General features: G+C 36.5%; 1 protein-coding gene across 1 annotated transcript in view; it reads right to left on the bottom strand.

The window, feature by feature from the left end:
* Window positions 1-12,298, bottom strand: part of PREX2 (phosphatidylinositol-3,4,5-trisphosphate dependent Rac exchange factor 2) — a 299,267-nt gene that overhangs the window by 205,339 nt on the left and 81,630 nt on the right. The window contains exons 5-6 of the mRNA XM_039216921.1: window positions 12,122-12,223; window positions 8,321-8,482 (exon numbers count right to left, since the gene is read on the bottom strand). Of these exons, the coding sequence (XP_039072852.1) occupies window positions 8,321-8,482; window positions 12,122-12,223 (264 nt within the window). The remainder of the gene's footprint in view (window positions 1-8,320; window positions 8,483-12,121; window positions 12,224-12,298) is intronic.

Below are 12,298 nucleotides of genomic sequence, written 5' to 3'. Positions count from 1 at the left end.
TGTAAACACTCTGAGCAAAACCTCTTTGGAGGCTCTGAGTACCTAGTCCAGGTGCTCAAGTGAACAGTATCCTGCTGCCATGGAGATAATAGTAAGCACAGGTCTCTGCCCAGGTCACAGTTAAATCTGGGATATATTTCACCACTGGCAAATATTCATTATAAGTCTACATAATGTTACATAACCTGTTGGTATTTTATCTTTTATCCAGCATTATTGATGCTAAGTTTTAAATCTAGATATCTATTTTTTACCAACCCATATTTAGTCATTGAACAACCATGTACGATAAATGCTTTTCTCTAGATGAATACTAAAGTCAGGTTTTCAACATTTCTACAACATGCCAGGAAATGTGTTAAGCACTTTTCTTCTGGTATAAATCTGTAGCAAGTTGGCTTCTCTGTTCCTAAAATTTCAGAAAGAAAGAGAGAGAGGGAGAGGAAGAGGGAGAAAGGGAAGAGGAGGAAGAGTGGATGGGAGGAAAGGAAGAAGGGATGAAAAGAGGAAGGAATGGGGAGGGAGGGTGAGAAAGTGTAAATCAGCTTTGTACACTGTTTCATAGGTGATCTTGTAGATGTTTGAAAGCAGCACATTATTTTATTGTGGGGAAAAACTGAAAAAGTCTAAACTATAGAAATACTGTTACAAAGACTTAATTTCATGTGACTGTGAAAAACTACTGCCCATGAAAATAAGGGACTTTAACAGTACCATGCTGTATTATAGAGTCATAAACCAACATTTGAGAGGTAAGGTATAAAAGAATTATTTTTAAAAGTAAGGAGGTTTGCATAAATCATTAATTTGAACTACCCTAAAGCCATTACACGTAATATAATATGTATATGTACATATTTAATGCAGATACTTTTTTTAATTTTTAATGTTTTATTTATTTCTAGGAGAGACAGAGAGAGAGACAGCGTGAGCAGGGGAGGGTCAGAGAGAGAGGGAGTGACAGACTCTGAAACAGGCTCCAGGCACTGAGCTGGCTGTCAGCACAGAGTCCGACGCGGGGCTCGAACCCACAAACCGCGAGATCATGACCTAAGCGAAAGTCGGACGCTTAACCGACTAAGCCACCCAGGCGCCCCTTAATGCAGATACTTTTAAATGATGTGTTTACCCAAACGATTCAGAGTTCGGCTGTCTTAGCAATCCCTAAAAAAAAAAACCAAAACAATGTACTTTTATCATCTAGATGACTTATCTTTTTTAACATGCATTTCCCTTTAGGAAGCTACATTTATCATGTAAAATCATGCTTGTGATGAATTATATCTATAGAAATAAATACAGCAAATCCCCAGCAAGGAAGTTACATGGATGTTTCTAACTCTGACTGTTTTTATTAGATCAGGAAAGGAAGGGTTCAAGGTGAGAAGTAACCATAAATGAATAACTGTGACTAGGAGTGGGAGTATACTCATCTCGTCCTTCTCATTCTTTCTACTCCAACCTGTGGAAACTTACTTCATCCCTTGTCCTTCACCATGGCTCTGGCAGTGCAAAGGTGAAACACAGTGAGGGAAGCCCGTATATGTCCTTAGACAAAATAAACAGAAACTGCACTATGGGAATTCCTTCACAAAGACTGAATTTCAAACAACTCTACAGTGCACAACTCTAATATGAGGAAGTAAAAAGCCCCCCATGGTACATATTTGAGAACCATAAGCCAAAACTGGATGCTGGAGAGGATAAGAGACCATCAAAGTAGTAGAAAAATGAAAGAAATAACAGAATCAGGTCAGAATCACTACCACTACTGAAAAGAGCCAAAAATATTTAAAAATTGTGAGAAGCCACTGAAAATGATTACATAACTACAATATAATTATATCTACATTTAATTACTACCCAACCCACTACGGATCAGACACTGCCATAGATGCTGGAAACTCAGGGCTTGAGACAGGACCCCTGTTCCCAAGAAGTTCATACACTAGTGGAAAAAACATGTAAACACAGAATTAAATGTAGTGTGACCACTGCAATAATTGCTCATTAATAAAATGCGAGTTGGTATGAGTTAACAGTGATGAATACCAGGGATAACTGTGTGTTTATGATTGTGAATGTTTATAATTAATTATACAGTTCATTCCATGCTGTGATTTTAGGTTTCAATCATTCTTCAGTGTCAATTTTATGAAGTACGCTATTTAAATATCACTTTCTAATATGGTGAAGACATCAGACTGAAATGAATAAACAATGACCTCAGTCATTAAGAGCAGGACCCGGAGGTGGTCCATGTTGGCCACATTCCTCACCAATGACTCCCCTTCTCACTATGTGTGTGTCATGGCACAAGAACCAGCAAGAAAATAATAACAATTCAGAATATTTAGAATAACAATTCTAACATGTTATGAAGTTGAATAATTTTTATTCTATAATTTGAGGTATATAATCAGTTGTCAATTATATAGCCAGCATACTTGAAAAACTGTTAAACGTCAAAGCACCATTAAAGAATTTAATGTAGAAATATGATGAATTTTCATAGGTGGGCACTTGTTAGGTGCCAAAGTATGGTTTCAGAAAATGACAAGAGACAGAAGCATGTACATTTATTTTGTGTCTCCTTTTCTTATTGCTAGTGTTTCTTCAAACATTAAAATCATGATATATGAAACACTGCAATAATAAAACAAATCCTATCCTCTGAAAAAAAACTAATAAAAATATCATCACTAAACCATATCTGGACTGTTTGAAAGCATAAATCTTTTTATGTTAACAAGTTCTCTTAATATATAAGGTGCATTACTGATTCTCTGCAGCGATGAGGTGGTAAAATCATTATAGAATGAAACTATTCATAATTATCTGACCCAATCATCGGCTCTCCCTGCTTAACACCAGTCTACCTCACTCATCTAAATGTTGAATTCAATTCAACATTCAACTAAGTGTTGAATGTCAATATCAGAAAAACACAGACTGCAGAGAGAAGGGCATAAACTTAGCAAAGATGAAAGATGACAGGAGGGCTTGAAACTTCCCCAATCATATGCAAAGCACTGACAGATGAGGATCTAGCAGAGTTGGACCCATTCACAGTGGAAGAAAAGTAACAAGAATGACTGTTTCAGAAGAAAATGGTTTCAATATCAAAGGAATGTCTTGAGAAAATTAATGAAGCATTTGAATATTCTCTCAAAAACTCTTTTAAAAATACTAGAAAAGTTAAACATTACATGAAGACTATCACATAATGTTATTATATAATGTCATAAGATGTATGCCCCTACCCCGCAAAAGAGAGTCAGCATTTGATTCACTCTTTTTGATATAGTTTATTAACTAAAGTTATTACCTAAATTATGTTATATATATTAAATAAAACAAACTAATAACATAAATTTTCATTTAAACAAAATGAAGTTCCTATCAGACGTCTCCCCCACCCCCCAACTCCCACTTAGGAAATTCTGCTCTCCTTTCTAGGAAAGTAGATTTATTTTCAATGGTCTTTTTCCTGAACCACTTATCCTTAATAATCAAATCTTCCTCAAGGCAGTAGACAAATTTGTATCTACTAAATCACCTCACAGAAAAAAATGAAAGAAACAGGTCTCATCACAAGCTCTGTTACGCTTACACTCATGAAATAAGAGAACATGACTTGAAGTCAATACACTGTCAGACACAAACTTAGTCAAATGTAAAGCAGCAGAGTCCTGAGGCAGTTAAGAGGTGATTTTAAAATGGTCTTATACCATTGTATTTTTCCATGTAAAAAGGTAATCAAGAGGTGTCAAATTTCTATTCTGTTTCTTTTTACTTCCTAAAACACAATAATTATTTTTATCTTATTTTTTTCCAACACCTTCATGTATTAATAATTTTCCCTCTTATCTTTTAATATATATATTTTTTAAGATTTGAGAGATCTACCCCAAACAGGCCTACCAAGGATGTAAAGCTGAATTACCAAATGACATAATGCTGATTGACAATCCCTTGTTGACAAAGTCCATTAGGACTCCAAAGATTATAGTGACCACTGCAACACTATCAATCAATCAAAAAGTTCACCAATACTGACAATGGTCCTGTTCTATGAAATGAATCAGTGTTTCTTGTTAAAGAGCTAATAAACTTCCTTCTCAACCATTACTCTACAGTTACCTTCAGTAGAATCTATTATGGAATGTTTTGAATGTTGGATAAGACATAAAACTGAGATATAATAAATTATTCTAATAAAAGGCAATTAAATATAAGCAATTAACCTACAGATTTTCTGTGGTGGCAGTCACTATGTAAATGCTGACAAAAACTTAACTTCTATAATCAATTTACTTAAAAACTTTTTAATGTTTATTTTTGAGAGAGAGAGAGAGGAAAGGGCAAAGAGAAAGGTTGACAGAGAATCCAAATTGGACTCTGCAGTAACAGCAACAAACCTGATGTGAGGTTCAAACTCACAAAACCAGATCATGACCTGAGCTGAAGTTGGATGCTCAGCTGACTGAGCCACCCAGGCGCTCCATATAATCCATTTACTTTTAAAAGGCAAGCAACTTAATCTAAATAATTAGTTAATTTTTTAAAGAATTATGTTTAATGTTTATTTACTTATTTTGAGAGAGAGTTAGAGAGAGAGAGAGCACAAGCCAGGGAGGGGCACAGTGAGAGGGAGAGAGAGAATCCCAATCAGGCTCCACACTGTTAGCACAGAACCCAACATGGGGCTCAGTCCCATGAACTGTGAGATCATGACCTGAGCTGCAATCAAGAGTCAGATGCTTAAGCAACAGAGCCACCCAGGTGCCCCACAAATTAGCTACATTTTTATCTGATGGCTATAATATTACATGGTGACAGGATATAGGCTTTAGAATCAGTCTGTCTATTTTCATACTAAACTTTGCCATCCATTAGTCATAAGAACTTGGGTAAGTTATATAGCCCTCATTTTGAAAATCTGTGTAATGGGGATAGCAAACTGTCAAAGACTCACCAAGATTGCATACAATGGAAGATCACCATTTCCTCAAAAGGAAAGTATATGTCTGGCAATCAAGGACCTCTGTCCTCCCATACGCAAATTTAGACAGGCAGGGTTAGAGGAAACTTAGATCTTGACCTTGAATCTTGAGTGACATAATATAAGGGTGGAAAAAATTATTAGAGCTTATCCATTTTAGCTAAGGCACTGATGGTCCTGCCTAACAGCTCTGGCTGCCTAGACACCCTTGAGAGTATAACTTTTCTATTGATCATGTGAATTACCCCATATCCTTTAAATTAATTTTTCTTTTAGTTTCTGTTGCTTGCAACTATCTAACCTTAACTGGAGTGACGTAACACCTTCAGTAGACAGGTGCATATATTAGACAAATGGGAATTTCTCAAGGGTAAAACCCTACCACTGAACCCGAGTTTTAAAATACTACTTATCTGCATAACATTTTATAGTATTCAAAGCACTTCCACTTATTTCATTTGACTCTTGCAATAACCCACACTGTACGTGAGAGAGGTTTGATGCATCATCCCCAGACCAAGGGTTGGAGTCCAGTCTGCTCAACAGCCAGGGCTTTTTACTATGTCCTCTGATCTGGGAGTCATACATTTCAATCACTTATGTGCCTAAATTAAACATGAAGGAATGTAGTGATAATTTATAACACAAAATACTAGATACAAGATACCTGACAGATTTTACTATAAAGAGCCTTCATTTGATTAGTGGGAAAATAAAACCCTGGATAATTAAGTGACTTATTTGAAATAAATAATCCACCTGAAGTGGAAATAGTGCAAACTCATGGTGTATCAGACTCAGATCCCATTCAAGAAATTTTAGTTACTGGAGCAAGAGTGTCATCTCTGAGGTGGTACTACAAGGTCTGTGGGAGCTCGGGGAAAGAGCTGGACAGGGGGCAGTTTCTCAACTTTAGCTCAAGGCTCCTCACCTCAAAAGCTCTTTAAGGATCTCTCTGTTCACTAGTTGATATGCCACCTGACATCTGCCCTTGGCCCTGTCCTAACCCCACTAGAGCCACTGTAAACATACACAAAGCTGTCTGCAAGCTGAGCACTAAACCTTGTTTGCAATTCAGAGAAAGCTCTTTAACCATTCCCCTTCCCTCCAAGAACCTGCATTCATCCTGCATGACTGGGTCCCTCTGCCCTGTATACCTTTGGAATCCCACCCACAGTTTCTCCTAAACTTCCCGGAAGGAACCAGACCTGGGTATTATAACAGCTTCCCCCTTCTCTCCAAGGTGGTGGACTGAGATGGGAAATCAGGTTCTGATCACAAGTTGCCAACCAGTTGGCTGTGCCTTCCTCCAACCTGCATTCCCTCAATGCCGCTCAAAACTCCCCAAAGCACTTATGGCTCTGTCTTATGCAATAATTTTCAAATCCTTCTCCAGTAGAATTTATGTGGCCGCCCTTTTGGGGATCCAACATTCATATTATCTCCTCTGTGTGTGCTGGAACTGCAGTCATTTCTGATTTCCTGTAGCCTATTTTCTCTGTTCCGATGCCCCATTTTCTTCTTGCACTCCAACTGTTTGTTGTAAATATGGCAAGGCTGGTGACACTGAGGCACCCACTGATATGGGCTTGTTTATGACATAGTGTGGTCCACACACATCCTTCCTCTGAGTAACTTGCACTCAGTGCAAGAAATATCAATGCTTTTGTCTCTTATTTCTGCAGTAGACTCAATTTTTAGGATATACATGAGGAGAGAACAAAATTATGACAGATTCCATTTCCCTGGAGTACTGAGAAGAATCTGTGAGGTTTTGTTTTGGTAAAAGGCCTGGCAGATAGCAATGAGGAACCCTCCAATTCAAAGCAAGTTCGGTTTTTCTTCCAATGCTCGAGTGACAACAGAATGACAAAAGTAAACTCCAGGCCATTTTTCTCATCCCAGCAGGACAACTGTTCCCCAGGAAAGGAATTATCATCATGAATCAACTGTAAAACACACAACCATCTTAATTGACTGAAATAAGTAGCATTCATGCTGACACGGGAGGTCACCCTGGACACTTGAAATGAAAGAATATAGATGAGGAGAAAGCTTAAATCTCAGTTAGCATTTGAAAAGTTTCATGGTGAAGAGTGGATAAATAAGGGAATTCCCCGGAGTTCATTGTTTGAGGTTTCTTTGCAAATCTGAATGGACATAATTTTAGATCCAAATGTAAACCAACATATTGAAGATCCGAAACAAACCAGTCAATTATAAAGGCTTAAAATAAAAAGCAATCTATTCGAATTTGTGTGATACAGTATTTGAATGGAAACATTTTAAATCTTCTTTATACCTTTAAAATTATATTAATTGCTTACTTTATAATAATAAATTATCCTAGTTGGAAGCTAATGCTCATCTCAAGGCAATTTAAAGACAAAATTTTAGTTTATTCTTTATACAGCACTAAAATAATATAGGCTCTAACTCTGTGAAATCATGGGGATTCAAAGTTACTATAGATGAAAATATATTACAGATTCTGAATGTCACTCTTTTGCTTTTTTATCATCTAAAAAAATCTTTCCCTAATGAATCATAAATCCATAAAAATTTTCATCTTCAGTGGACCTTAAAAATCAGATCGCAGCCAGTTCTTTCACTTTAGCAATGAGGAAATTCAAATTTAGAGAGATTAAGGGGCGCCTGGGTGGCTTAGTCGGTTAAGTGTCCGACTTTCGCTTAGGTCATGATCTCTCGGTTCGTGGGTTCGAGCCCCGCGTCCGGCTCTGTGCTGACTGCCAGCTTAGAGCCTGGAGCCTGCTTCAGATTCTGTGTCTCCCTCTCTCTCTGACCCTCCCCTGCTCACACTGTCTCTCTCTCTCCTAGAAATAAATTTTAAAAAAACATTAAAAAAATTCAAATTTAGAGAGATTAAGCGGGCTTACACTGAAATTCATCATCAAACACCTAATTTGGAATCTGAAATAACAGCATCGCAGAATATGAATGGAGCAGAACCCCCTTCTTTACTTTCTCCAGAATTCAAGTTCTATACTTGTTGACCAAAGGAAGGCAGGAAAAGGATAAACAAGATGCACAAATACTGAAATACCAAAGCTTATAACCCACACAGTATTGGATGGTTCTATCACAAAGCTTTCAGGTTGAAGTTAAGTCAATTAACTGCCGCTTTATGGATATTTAAAAATAATAATGACAGCACTTCTCAGAAATGGTTACAGCCCTCTGGCATTATCTGTGGAAATGACCATTTATGGCTCAATCCAATGTCAACAATTCTATTCACATCATTAAGACATAACAAACTATTTTAAGCTCCATTGTTGAGTAGAGTGAATGTACCTCCCAGCCTTCAATGTGAGACTGCCATTCCTCTAAAACTTCTAACTTCTCCATCTGCCTCTTGGCCTCGTTTATGTTGGAACAGACGGCTTTCATGGCTTGGAGGGCTTCCATTACTGCTGCGTAGTCACTGTGTTTCCTTGGAGTCCGCTTCAGCAACTCCTGTTTATACACAAAAAACAAATCACCCTTTGATCTTCCGCTTTCTGGTACAGCAGGTTCAGACTGACCAGGAAATGAAAACTGCAGAGATCGTGAGAGCCAAAGAAGTGACATCACAACCTCCACTAGGATTAAGATAAAAAATAAAAGGTTGAATCAATGAATGTGCATTACCCCTAATAGTCATTTTGCAGTTATTTTAATATTTACCTTAAAATTATTGTCTTTAAAAATAAATTAGATTTTTGCTTTCAAACTGTCAGATATCTCACCTGTAGCATGAAATGTTTTTATAAGTTTGACTTCTGCTCCAACCAGAAATATAACTTTATATATTTTCCTCAAGTCTTTAACAGAATAGTAACTTTTTAAATATATTTGTCCTATAATTTCAAACAAAATTTAAATGCTTTATATTCTAATAAATTTTTGAGAAACTATAAAAACATGCTATATGTAATGCAAAACTTTAAATAATGTCTTACACTCTAGCAAAATAAATGATTTATAAATTATATAATGCTCCATCATTACAGGAGCAATTTATGCTGTTTTCACCAATAACTTGGATTCATTCTCTGTAATGAATGATTGCCATATGCCTCCCAATAGCTTTCTTTTTGTTTTTTGGGAGTTTTTTGGGGGGCATTTTATGTTTTTCTCCCCCATTCAGGATATCAGAACAAGAGGAATCTTTAATCTTTTAAATATATTAAAAGGTCTTGTTTGTTGTTTAGAAGCACAAAATTAAACATCTTCACCCACTGTCTAGACAGTTGTGACCACATTGCTTTTTAATTAGTCATTTGTTTCTTTACTACAGTTGCCATCATCATGTAACTAACACAATTACAGAAGTCCTGAGGCAAGTCTTTTAAAAGAATTCTCTTAATTCTTAACATATAGTGGGAAAGTATGCAGTTGTTATATTCTCCTGGGGTCTGTTATTGTTGCAAATTCTGCCATAAACTTTGACTCTGCATTCAATATGTTCACACTCTGTTCTGCAGAGCTAGCACCAAAAGAATACACATTACATGACTCCTAAGACAAGATTTAAAAAGTTATGCTGGAACACAGATCTATGAAAGAGATAATGCTAGCTTCTCTAGAAAGTCTAAAGTGCATTAAGTATTTGTAAATCATGTGAAGTGGTCAAGTCAGTCTGCAGGCTATGATTTGGGACTCCATGCAACTGTGCCCAGTGGGAATCTGTGGAGCTGAGGCATGAATTTAGATAAGTGAAACAGCAAGATAAATGACTAGTAATAATCTTCTGTCAGTTACTTTCCATGAGCCCTGTGCTGATTGGCCAAACTAATAATTTCAAGTTCCACATATAAGACCAATGTATCTTTTCTTTAACACACAGCCTAATCTCCTAACATCTTTCTCTGAGTAAATAAAATCCTCCAAAATCAAAGAGATTGTCAGCATAATGGTAAAACAAAGAAAACTATCAACACCAACATTTCTACTGCACAAGTAAATAGTTTCTTCATGTTTCTTTGTGAAGACAATCATCCAAAGAAGGGGAAACATGACATATTTTTACTCCTTGAAGGTACTATGAGTTGATCTTCATCTTCCTAAGTGAGGATGTGTCCATGATTCCATCTTTTGAGAAGTCAGATCAACCAGTCCTAACCAGCAGCCATCCCTAACCAGAAGTGATTTAGAGCAACTATTTGACATGATGTATTTCTCTTAGTATCCCTATCCCTTCTGATTCTTAAAACAGACAAATGTCTGAGATTCCAAATCAGGTCCAGGACTAGCTGAAGTGATCTGTCACCACATCAGGCATCTGAAAGGACTCTCAGAAAGGTAAGTCACCTTCGCACCAATCCTCCCCACCTTCTGAGGACCACACCAAAGCTCTGCAGAACCGGAGATCTCCGTGCTACCTTCTCTCTAGGGCTTCACTGAGCAACTTCAATTTACTTTTTTTTATAAGGAGAAATTGTTTTCAAAGAAATTTTACACAAAAACCCAATTTATGCAACTAACAAAAATTGTAGTTTTAAAAAAATGTATTCTTAGGTACACCCAGGGGGCTCAATCAGCAAGTATCCAACTCTTGATTTCATTTCAGATCATGATCTCACAGTTTGTGAGACTGAGCCCCATGTTAGGCTCTATGCTCATGACATGGAGCCTACTTGGGATTCTCTCTCTCTCTCTCTCTCTCTCTCTCTCTCTCTCTTCCTGCCCCTCCTCTGCTCGCACATTCTCTCTCTCTCAAAATAAATAAATAAACTTAAAAAATGTATTTTTAGTTTGAATTCCATACATTTATTTATCAAAAAGTAAATCAATAAGAACACCAGTTAATATATGCATAGCATTTTGGAGTATTTTTAAAATTTAGATGGTAAGTAGTAATTAATATTAAAATAAATCAGAAACAAAGATATATGAGTAGTAATAGCTAACATGTGTAATATTGTGCTAAATGATTTGCATAAATACTTTAATAGTCATATTATATAATCCTTTTGATATGCATATATATGTACACACATGGATACACATATCCATATATACATTCTTGTAAATATATACTATAATTCCATCATCATTCTTTCTATTTCAGCAATAAAAACCCAAGGTTTTAAAAGGCTAGATTATGTGTTCAGTCACACAGCTAGTAAGCAGAATACTTAGGCTTGAACTCAGAACTCATGTGCTCAACCATCATCCCAGACTGCATCCTGATGTTATAGTTGTAGTTCTTGATGTTTTAGTTCCAAAAGCATCATTTCCAGAATGGCTATTAAATCTATTCACATACCTTTGCAGTACAAGCATAACTAGGATATTATAATATGTTTTTCACAATAAAACTTTGAGTCATTATAATGAGGCAATGGAACTACAACCATTAATGGGGCATATCCTGTCTTCCAGAGGCAGTGTTTGCTTATCACTGTCATTCCTATCATTTATTGTCCCATGTGATCAACACCATTCCCAGTAAAACTGATTTAAAGAGCTCTGAATTTATGTAACTTTGACTCTAACTTCATTATCATCAAGAAGTCACCATTGTTAGGGAATTCAAAACATATGCCCACAGGAGATTTACTTAAGTTAAAGAACCCTGTACATAAGGAGCTATATACACTGGTCATAAGGTACTTAATGGACTATCTTGAAACTAATGCATTAACTCTAAATAAAACTTAAACAAATACATTTTCTACAAGGAGCAAAGTCTATAAAGTAGTCTATAAAGTCTCTTTTCCCAAAAGATCTGTTTCTTAGTCCTTATTTATGTGACAAAATAGCCATTTTCCCCAATAACTATGATCTCCCCTTTCTTTAGAAAGTCAGATTATTTAGGAGTGCCTGTGTGGCTCAGTCAGTTGAATGTCCATCTCTTGATTTTGGCTCAGGCCATGATCTCAGCTGTGAGACTGAGCCCCATGTTCAAACAGGAGCCTGTTTGAGATTCTCTCTCTCTCTCTCTCTCTCTCTCTCCCTCCCTCCCTCTGCCCTTCTCCTCTCACTCATGTGCTCTCTCTCTCAAAAAAAAAAAAAAAAGCCAGATTGTTTAAAAGAAAAACCTTTTAAATACCATCAACAAAATATGCAGATACAAGGAAAATTCTACAGTGAAATAAACACATAAAATACCTTCAAAAGGAGAGGGTACTTGCAAATTCTTTGTATCGGTGTTACTAAATATCCTTCTAGGGGAACATCTGTGTTCTTCCGTCCTCCAAGTAGCATACAGTTCTGGAATAGAAACAAAAATAATTAATTACATTCTTAAAGCCAAAGCTATGACACTTTCCTTCTATCATAAAATCT

This window comes from Hyaena hyaena, unplaced genomic scaffold (assembly GCF_003009895.1).
Source record: "Hyaena hyaena isolate Hyena2069 unplaced genomic scaffold, ASM300989v1 scaffold_660, whole genome shotgun sequence".
Classification (NCBI taxonomy): domain Eukaryota; kingdom Metazoa; phylum Chordata; class Mammalia; order Carnivora; family Hyaenidae; genus Hyaena; species Hyaena hyaena.
Note: the sequence above shows the minus strand (reverse complement) of the source record. Positions and strands in the feature narration are given on the sequence as shown.